This window comes from Podarcis pityusensis (assembly GCF_964106645.2).
Source record: "Podarcis pityusensis genome assembly, chromosome: 8".
NCBI classification, from domain to species: Eukaryota; Metazoa; Chordata; class Lepidosauria; order Squamata; family Lacertidae; genus Podarcis; species Podarcis pityusensis.
The window spans coordinates 25,099,109-25,109,331 of record NC_138033.1 but is presented as its reverse complement, the minus strand read 5'-3'; the positions used below and the strand labels follow the sequence as shown (position 1 = coordinate 25,109,331).

The 10,223-nt window shown below is 47.6% G+C and overlaps 1 protein-coding gene across 2 annotated transcripts in view; it reads right to left on the bottom strand.

Moving 5' to 3' along the window:
• Nucleotides 1-282: 282 nt before the first annotated feature.
• SLC9A1 (solute carrier family 9 member A1) overlaps nt 283-10,223 on the bottom strand; it is a 76,646-nt gene continuing 66,705 nt past the window's right edge. The window contains exons 9-13 of one of the 2 annotated variants that reach the window (XR_013989314.1): nt 9,583-9,697; nt 7,870-7,971; nt 7,481-7,553; nt 1,851-4,874; nt 283-1,412 (exon numbers count right to left, since the gene is read on the bottom strand). Coding sequence is in view for 1 of the 2 variants with exons in the window: in XM_081015733.1 (XP_080871859.1) it covers nt 4,546-4,874; nt 7,481-7,553; nt 7,870-7,971; nt 9,583-9,697 (619 nt within the window). In the remaining variant the exon portion in view is untranslated. Of the gene's footprint in view, nt 4,875-7,480; nt 7,554-7,869; nt 7,972-9,582; nt 9,698-10,223 lie in introns of both variants that reach the window. The other variant, XM_081015733.1, reaches the window with a different exon arrangement.

Genomic DNA, 10,223 nt, shown 5'->3' with positions numbered 1-10,223 from the left:
AACTCCTAGCACCCCAACAAACTGCAGTTATCAGGATTATTTGGGGGTTAAAACTTAATGACTGTTAAAAGTGGCCTAAGAGTGCTTTAAATGTATGGTGATTATGTGCTCAAAGTCTCCAAAAAATCATCAAAAAATAGCTAACCTTTCCCAGCATTGTGTGTGTGTGTGTGTGTGTGTGTGTGTGTGTGAGAGAGAGAGAGAGAGAGAGAGAGAGAGATGTTTAAAAAACAAAACAGAGAGCACATAAGATAGTGGTAGGGAGGAATCAGTACAGGTCACTAAAAATTAAAACATTCATTTATTAGAATATTTATGTAAAAAGACTCTCTTTACACTTTTTTTTTATACAATAGTTTTTTCATTGCTTTATCAGCTCCTGCTGGAGAGAGAACATTTGTACATGAAAGCACATACAGGCTACTGCGGTCTACTGATCTCTGCTCAGCCTGAAGCAGAGCGCTATGGCAAGGCCCAGGTTAGGTCGAGAGTACACAGAGCCGTGTGGTGGGAGTGGGGGCGAGACGGATGAGCCCCCTTCTGCCGCTCTTCCCCCCTCTTACCTGTGCCGCTTGCAGCTCTTCCCCTCTTGTGTGTTTGTTGTGGGGGGAGCATGCTGGAGGAAGGAGAGGGTGTTGCTATTTGGGTGGGAGAAAAGATGGACAGGTTTGCACAGAGAGCTATTAACAGGCCTAGTCTAGCCGTCCTGGCTGGAGCCAGGATGCACCAGACAGAGCGAGCGGCAAATCACAACACCATTTTTATTTTATTTTTGCGCAGGCAGACACTGTATGGCTAAAAAGGCACAGCACAGGGGGCAGAAAATTAAAATGCCCCCTTCAGGATGGGGTGGGATGGGGGTGAGGAACTAAGAACTACTGGAAGGGGGGGAACAGCAGGCACCAGCATGGCTCTGTAGAGGGCACACTTCTTGAAAGAAGCTTCGATAACAGAATTGCAATATCCAGAACTGGTGTCTAAAGTGCAGAAACTCATTCTACACTCTACCTTAGTCTTATCACCAACACACCCATCCTCAGAAAAGGGGGGCGGGGATAAAACACAATCAGCTCAGACTGGGCAGATATAGATCACTTCAGTGAGGGAGGAACCTAACACACAGGATTGCCCCCACCCCCCAAACCTGGTGCCCTCCAGACATCCCACAAGCCCTGTGGGAGACGAGGACACAAATATCTGGAGGGAGCCAGAAAGGCTGCCCTCTTGTCCTCCAGATATTAGACTACAATTCCCATCATCCCAGGCTGTTGGGCATGTTGGCAGATGTTGATGGGAGCTGTAGTCAAGCAACCTGTGGAGGGCCATAGGGTCCCAAACCCCCTGGTATAGAGTGGAAAGCAACCTCACTGAGCAAGACAGTTCTATGCCCCTTTCTGAATTCCTTTCTTTTTCTTTGGGGGTAAGTGTCAGGGAACTGACATCGGAGCCTGAGGCGGAGGGAAGGCTCTCAAATGATGCTGGAGAAGGGCCAAGCAGGGAGAGAGGCAGTTCAGCAGAGGGGGAAGCAAATCAACGTTACACCAGGGATAAAGGGGGGCAGATGGGGGAATCGGTGAGAGGGCTCCAGGACTCTTCACTGGACACCAGCGGGGAGAGCACGGGTCCTCCGCTACCCACGCCCTCCCTGCGCAGAAGACTTCCACGCAGGGAGAGTAGGAGGAGACTGGGCGTCAAACAACTTTTATGTTGGAAGAGGTTTAAGAAACGCCCACTGACGGATTCTGCTAGCGACTGAGGCAGCCACGAATTGAAGGGCTGTCCAGACAGAAAGGTTTAACAAGGCAACATAGCCAGGAGAGGCGGCAACTTACGCACGAGCAACCCCATACTCATTATAGTAAGCAATGGGGAATCCCTGCAATGCCTTCACAGGAAAGCCATCTTTGGCTAAGGGCCAACTCTACAAAGTGAGCAGACCACTCTTTGATGAAGCTCATCATTTGAGAATGCAGGGCAGGGGTGCAGCTGAAAGACTCCCATATACCCACCTATCTATAAATACCCAGCATATTGGAAACAACCATCTCAGAGCAAAAATTATAACCCGCAGATTCCCCCCCCCTTCACATGTGAGAACATTCAATCATGCCCCTTCCTCCACCTGCCGCTTTGAAGAGGCACCGTAGAATCATAGAATCATAGAGTTGGAAGAGACCACAAGGGCCATCGAGTCCAACCCCCTGCCAAGCAGGAAACACCATCAGAGCACTCCTGACATATGGTTGTCAAGCCTCTGCTTAAAGACCTCCAAAGGAGGAGACTCCACCACACTCCTTGGCAGCAAATTCCACTGTCGAACAGCTCTTACTGTCAGGAAGTTCTTCCTAATGTTTATCAGCCATGTGATTTGCTTGCTCTGTAGGCAACACTTTGTCTTCGTGAACCCCCATCAGGGGGATGGAGGGGATTTCCTGGAACTTCCAGACACGAAAGCCTTGCTATTATTTGCAAGGTTGGATTTATTCCCGGTTGTAGAATAGTTGTGGCGCTCCACCATAATACATAATTTGGTGGTCAGGGATGGAGACATGAGTTTTATAGGCTAGGATAATGAGGGGCTAGATTTTTGGAAACCAGAAGTAAGGTAACTGAAAGAGGCACTGGGAGCAGCTCTGGGGTAGCCAATGTGGGTGCCCTCCAAAATGGCGGACTCCAACTCCCATCGGCCCCAGCCAGCATGGCCAATGGTCAGGAGTGATAAAAGCTGTAGTCCAAAACATATGGAGGGCACCAAGTTGGGAACAACTGGCCTAGCACCATCTATTGGAGGAGGATGCCCACTGCAGAGTGAAGGCCAGAGGGAGAGCAGAGTCTAGCAAGCAGGTGAGGGAAAACAGAACTGATAGGAGCTCGTCAGAGGGCGATGGGTCATAAACCAGTTAAAGGATGCCCCTGTTGAGATAGTTCTCTCTGAAAGGAGAAGCAGCTGGCTCCTCTGCAGCTGATATTGCTAAAAGGTAACGCCCAAACCCAGCTACCTATTAGAGTTCATGCTCTCAAGTTTATAGGCAGAAAAAAAAGGCTATTAAAGCTTTTCACAGAAGCAGCCAATCTGATATCTTCCAGACATTTTGGACTATAATTCCCATCAGCTCCAGCCTGCATTGGTTGTGGCTGATGGGAAACTGCATACCCAAAGCATCTGCAAGGCACCAGGTTGGCAAAGGACAAGTGGAACAGCCCTCTGCGCAGGCACCCTAAGTGCCCTTTGTAGAATAATTTGACGCCTTTTAAAGAAACAAATACCCTGTGCCGTTGTTTTTTTAAGGTTAAAATAAACCAGCAATTATATATGTACAGCCATGTATTCATCTTTGGTCAACAAAATGCTCTTTGTGTGTGTGTTTTTAAAAGGTAATTTGGATTATAAGATGAGAAAGTGGGTAACTCCAGGAAAAGAGGGGAAGGTATGCTGGAGAATTTTAGACAGGTGACGACATGTGATGAGTCCCTGGTGTCGGAGCACACTTACCGCTCAGGTTCTAGGAGCAAACAGCTTAGTTACACTTAACAGACTTGTGAAACAAAAAGAAACCAGGTGACTCTGAAATTTGGAACGTCCAAAAGGCTAGAATAATTTTCTTATGGCTTCATGGGATTTTAAAAGAAATCCACAAACTCTATATGATTGGAATGCTTTGTTAACCCAACCAACCACCTGGTGCAGAAAACTGGTGTCAGAAAAATGCCACGCTCCTTCCAAGCCAGCAGTGCTCTAAAATAAAATTTTAAAAATCATGCCTGGTTTAAAGCACGCCTGGCTTAGTGTTTTCTTTCAAGAGCCCTCTTTAGCGGAGAAGCTACTGCCAACGCCATCTCTAGAAGACGACAAGCAAAATATACAGAAAAAAATGAAGAGAAGTGCAGCTGGTGATTTAAAGCCATACTCGAATCCCACAGAGTTCCAGCTTCACCACTGGCCCACAGGAATGCCGGGGACCGGCTTGGGGTGACACAGCACGCCACCCCGCCCCAGACTGTGCTATACCTGATACAAGATGCACTTCCTCGTCTTCTCCAGTGTGTTTGGAAAGGAAAATCAGAGCAGCAACAAAGCAAGAAGGAGAAAAGAGAGGGCTCTCTAAAGTGCAAATGAACAAGAGGCTTCAGGTGCCTAAACGAAAGCAGTCTCTTGGCGCTAAGGGGAAAGATAGCAGTGGGGCAAAGCATGCCACCCTGCCCATCCCAGAGGAAGGGATGCTCCTCTTAATGCGGAAAAGGGGATGAGCAGGGCTCTGGCATTTTTCAGGACAAGGGATTTTGGTCACCCACTATGCCTGCCGCTTTCCTTAGCAAAACAGCCAAGCTGGCATAAGATGTGCATTCCATTTGGGTTATTATTTCTCACCTCCTAGTAAAGCTTCCAAAATGAAGAGCACAAAGAGAGAGAGAGGGGGGGGGGGAGAGAGAGAGAGAGGAAGAGGAAGAGGAAGAGGAGAAAGCAACTGAGAAAAGCCCAAGGTATGTGTGTGTTTGCAGGAAGCTCCCCCTACTGGTCAGGTCTAGAAGTGCATGGGGAGGAGCTCACTGGCCTTTGGGGATGAAGGGTTCCCCCTCGTCAGGATCGGGCCTAGGCCCAGGGTCACTCAAGCATCGCATTATCCGCTGGTTACTGGGGCTGTCGCCAGTTCCAGGGGTGAAGACGTCATCTGTGCCTGGAGAGGAAGGTTCTTTGGCCCGCATTACCAGCCCCTGCTCATCCTCGTCTTCCTCTGGGGATGGTGGGAGGCGGCTCATTCCCTTCAGCGCCTCGTTCACCAAGTCAACAGATTCTGGAGACTGCGGGGACGCAGGGTCGATGGTGATGATAGGGAGGTTCTCGGAGTCCGGCTTGGGGTCATAAGCTAGAGGGTCTGGAGAGGGAAAGGAAAGATCATGTTGGAGGTCAACAGCAGGGATCATTCTGTTGTAACTTAAGGGTTAATTCTGTCGCCAAGAAGCCAGCTAACCAAGAGGGGCTGGAGCTGTTGCTTAGCATCCAATCAGAGTGGGATGGTCTTTGCTGAGGTAGCACTTATTGTGATTGGCTATGTAATTCTGAGGGAGTTTTCTCCCCTGTATATTTGATTGAATATCTAACCCTTCTATGTACCAGGAAAATTTGGAGGAACACTGAAAAAACTATTCAATATTTTGTCCTTTGGAAAAAAAGACTTTTTAATACAAGGTTTTACTCACTTAAAATGAGTAGTATGAATATGTTCATGTCCCCTTAATCAACAGCATTAGAGAACAATAATTCATATGTACACTATAAACATATACAACACTCAAATCCTAGATAAATTTCTGCATCTAGGAGCACCTTCGTTGCTTGTGAATTGCTGCTTGGTTTCTTCCGGCGACCTGCTTTAAGCTTAGATATACTAGAAGCAAGTATTCCAAATCTGCTGTCCTTTTGACTGGCACATTTTCATATCTCCCTTCAAATGACTGTGACATGTATATTCAAAGTATGCACACTTTGGGGGCTGCAACCCTGTATGTGGTTTCTTGGGATGAAAGCACCTCTAAAGAGTGCATCTTACTTTTGGGTTAACACATAAAAGATTGCTCTGTAAATTTAATAAATATGCCAAATATTACATGCTAAGTTATAAATGCCACATCTCAGCCTGTTAAAGTAGGAAAATAATTGAAGTTTGATAAGAAAGTATTGCATGTATTTAAATCCCCCCTCCCAAAAAAGTTTTCAGGTATTTCTTCACCGTCAAAAATATGCCCCCACAAGACTACAAAATGTCCCTATATTTTACACTCTATTCCTAAATGAAGCCAGTTAAGAGCCAAGACTGGAGCAGCGAGCAAGTCAATCAAGAGCTGCAACCGCCACTTTGTGGATGGGTAAAGCTGGAACATAAGTAGAGTCCTGCTGGATGAGCCCCAAGGACCATCTAGTCCAGCATTTGGTACTTACAGTAGCCAACCAGATGTCTGTGGGAAGCCAAGAAGTAGGGCATGAGCACAGTAGCCCCCTGGAGCATTTACATTCATTTTTTGTGCAAACCTGGCAGTTGTCTGAAATGCAGACTGTTGAGTCTCTCAGGACACCGCCAGGGAGTTGCAGAACATGACTAATACAGGAGGACAAACAACTTCACAGTGTCCACGAAGTGATGGGTGACAGGGGCAGAGAGGTAAGAATGGGGGTCCAACCAAGTAGAGGAAACTGCTGGGTTTCATTCTTGGTTTCGGGGGGGGGGGGAGACAGGCTTGTATAGATCACAGCAGGGATGGCTGGGTTTGGTTCCGTTACCTGCTGAGGAGGAGAAGCACCAGTCCTATTTATAGGCAGGGGTCTGATAAAGAAAGAAGGCACAAGAGAGGAGATCAATCCTTCGCAGAGATCCGTTAGGTACCTCTTGCGGAGACCTGGTGGGCAGGTTCTCCTTTGATCTGATGGTCTAGCAGAAGGAGGCTGGGGATCAGGAGAAAACATTCACCCAGATCCAACTGGGGTTAGGGACCCTGAAGATTTTTTGCTTCACCCTCAAAGAGTCTGCTGGCTCTCTCTGCTCTCCATTGCTCGGCGCATCCCTTTCCCTGCTCCTCCTGCCTACTGGCAGCATGTGCCACTCTGCATCTTTTGGAAGATCTTCAGCCACCTTGGAGCCCTATGGCACAGGAACCTTGGAGGCTGCCTTATACCATGTCGGAATATTGGTCTATTTCACTCAATACTGCCTGCTCTGAAAGGCAGCAGCTCTTCGGGAGGAGTGTTTCCTAGCTCCACCTGGAGATGCCAGGGATTGAACCTGGGAATTTCTGGAACCCAAAGCAGTAGCGAAGGCACTTGCGAGAGGCTATTGCTGCAGCTCCACCCTAAGTGGGCGAGCAGCTGCTGGGACCGTGTCTGCCCTGCAAGCCTCTCACAGGGAAAGAATCCAACGCTCAGTGCAGAATTCCGCATTCCAAGATCCTCAGGTTTCTCTCCCTCTCTCTGCAAAATACAAATTGCTTTGTTCCCAAAGGTAGCAGCCTCCCTTTGCTCCAAAATGCATTTAGCCTGGGATGGGGAACCTGTGGCCTCCCGTTGGTGTCAGGCTCCAACTTCCACCAGCCTAAGCCAGCATGGCCAATGGTCTGGGATAATGGGATGTGTACTCTGGCAACCTGTGAAGTTCCACAGGTTCTCCAACCCTGCATTAAACACACACACATACACCAGAGTTCCTTTGGTACCTCCTGCAGATGGGCCAGGACTATTGGAGTTGCACCATAAGAACAGTCATACTGGATCAGGCCACACGCCCATCTAGTCCAGCATCTTGTTCTCACCGTGTGCTATGGACAACCTGCAAGCAAGGCCATTAAAGCGAAACTTGTGGGGCATGAAGTTAGTGGGGTAACTGAATGCTAACACAGCAGCAGTGCCTTGAAGCTTCCTTCCCAAATGGTCCACCATGCCCCGGTTGCAGATTTCTAATTTCCAGAAATTGCCACAGCCTCCTCCCCTCACCTGAGCCAATGCGCGCCCTTGACATGGTGGGCGAATCGATTTTGTGTGTCGGCACAGTCAGGTAGTTGTTTATCTGGAATCAGAAACACAGCAGCCATTAATTAAAGGGCTCTTCACCTCAGATACTCCAATGACGTCTCCCCTCTTATCTTCCTCTCTTCAAGATGAACTTAAGAAGAACCTGCTGGATCAGATCAGTGGCCGATCTAGTCCAGCATTCTGTTCTCACAGTGGCCAAACAGATGCCCCCGGGAAACCCTTGAGAACAGGATTTTCCCCCTCCTTTGGTTTCCAGCAACTGGTATCTGGAAGCCACTGAAGAGAAGCTTGCACTTTGAACCTCCATCCCAAACTCTCCACCATTACAGCCTTCCTTCCATCCATGGTACCTTCTGTTCCAGCTGTCGAGCCTTCTGCCTCCTCAGCAACATCTGGTTCCAGGCTTCTTCGTAAGGGTCGGCCACCAAGGTGTGTCGATTATATGACCGCAACTAGAACAGAACTCAAAAGAGGTTACATATACACACAGAAAGAGCCCCCCACCCTCCCAGCTGCCATTTGTGTGAAGACAGTGTGGTTTCTAGGGCAGATGTGTGGGGTGGGAAATACAACTAGTACCTGTAAAATGACAACAGTTATTCAAACAGAGGCTATCAACTTTAACCAGAGGTGCCCAAATTCCAGCAAGTTTTGAGCTAAGCCACTCTTCCTCTGGGATTATGAGAAACGAACTCTTTGACCATGACTTGCTCAGTAAAAATGTGTCCGTCTCCCAATCGATTGCAATGGAAAACCCAGCTAGATTTCTGTTGCTGTAACATTAGTCTTTTCCATCCAAACAGTATAAAATCTGCAGATATTCAGCCAACATGCCTGAAGAATTTCAGGCAGGGGGTCAGACAAAAGGATCCCAGCGTTATAGGCAACTGGGAAAAAGTGGACAAACATAATAACCTAATGATTATCTTAACTAAAGAGAGTTTCCCCACTGTGCCAGTTTCACAGCTTTCTCTCTTTCCCCAATTTGTGACTTTTTTGCAAACCGTAGATAGAGCTCTAGCCCATCTCTTCAATGCAAGACAATGCCACCAACGCAAAGCAACTAAAAACGAATAAAACAGCTGAACAAATTTTTGTTTTGCTTTCATTCATTCAAACTACTAATTGTTTTTACTATACAGAAAAAATAATCTTTTGTTTAGCCATTGTTGCTAACGCATAGGGGTTCACCAACTTTGATTTTGACAATTCCCCACTGTTTGAATCACTATTGTTTTGTTTGAATAGGATCATCCCCTAGGTTTCAGATGTCGATGATCTGGGATTCTCTTTGCCCACAAAATCTGGGGGTGCTGTCATCTCACTTGCAAGAGTGAACATTTATCTTCTCTTGCAGCCCCAACATGCTGAAGGCTTTGCAATGCCCCTCTTAGCAGACAGGTGGCAGCAGCTGTTCCTTCAGACTTCCCCCTTTCTCAAATGCCTTGTCTACCATCATAAGGTTGGGCATAGGTGGGCAGAGGAAGATGCAACAGGTGTGTCCCCAAAGAGGCCCCTCCTCACGGCTCATTTCTGCTAGGCCTCTGGAGGTGCACAGATCAGGAGCCCCATATGGCATCTGTTTCTGCTGTGCAAGCCTTACCGCTCCCCCCAGTCGAGTGTATCATTGCTCCAGGCACACATGCTCATCTGCCTGATGACTACAGGTTCCATCCTCAGCTTGCAGTCCCATCACTGCCCATCTTTTAGCAGACTGGTCAATTTGCTGCCCCTACCTTTAAGCCAGACAGAGGCCTTTCTACCCTCAGAGTGATGTTCATTTATTGCCTTGTTTATTACGTCAAATTGTTGAACCAAGCTGCAGATTTATCACATTCATCAATGTATCTGGCCAAGTAACAAAGCAATTTTTTGTTTGCTTTGCCAGTTTGCTTGGGTTGCCAGCTGGCTGTAAATGCGGGTCCGGCCTGTAAATATTTTTGATGGACTGCGAGAATCGGAGGGATGGTGAGTGGGGGCCCCTGGAAGAAGGTGCACTGGAAATAGCTCTGACCTACCACAGTTTTCCAGACCAAAGATGCTAACGGGGTCCTCTTTCTTACCCTCTGTCTGGTTTTTTGCAAGTTGGTGCGCAAGATCTTTCGGATTTCCTCCTCTTTGTCCTTCGACAGAGCTGGCAGGATGCGTTCCACAGGCAAAGTTTTCGGATTGATATTTCTGAAAGATTAAGAGAAGGTTAAAAAGCTTCAAAGGTTTGACCTACAAGAGAAAATCAAAATGCTCTATTACTAATCACAATTTATACATCACTATAAAGCAGGCATCCCCAACCTGCGGCCCTCCAGATGTTTTGGCCCACAACTCCCATGATCCCTGGCTAACAGGAACAGTGGTCAGGGATGATGGGAATTGTAGTCCAAAACATCTGGAGGGCCGAAGGTTGGGGGTGCCTGCTATAAAGCTTATAGAATTAGAGCACATGCTCCGCATGCAGGGGGTCCATGCAGAAGATAGGACTGGGAGAGAACCCTGCCTGAAACCCTGAAGAGCTGCTGCCAGTCAGTGTAGACAATATTGAGCAGGATGGGCCAATGGTCTGACTCAGTATAAGGCAGCTTCCTATGAGAAGGTGGGGAATGTTTTGTTGTGCAAGCAGAAATCCTTATGCTAACAGAATTAGTGCATAGGCCAGTAATACCAGGGTTTTTTTACAGCGGGATTTTTTAAAGGGTTAGCAAAGTAG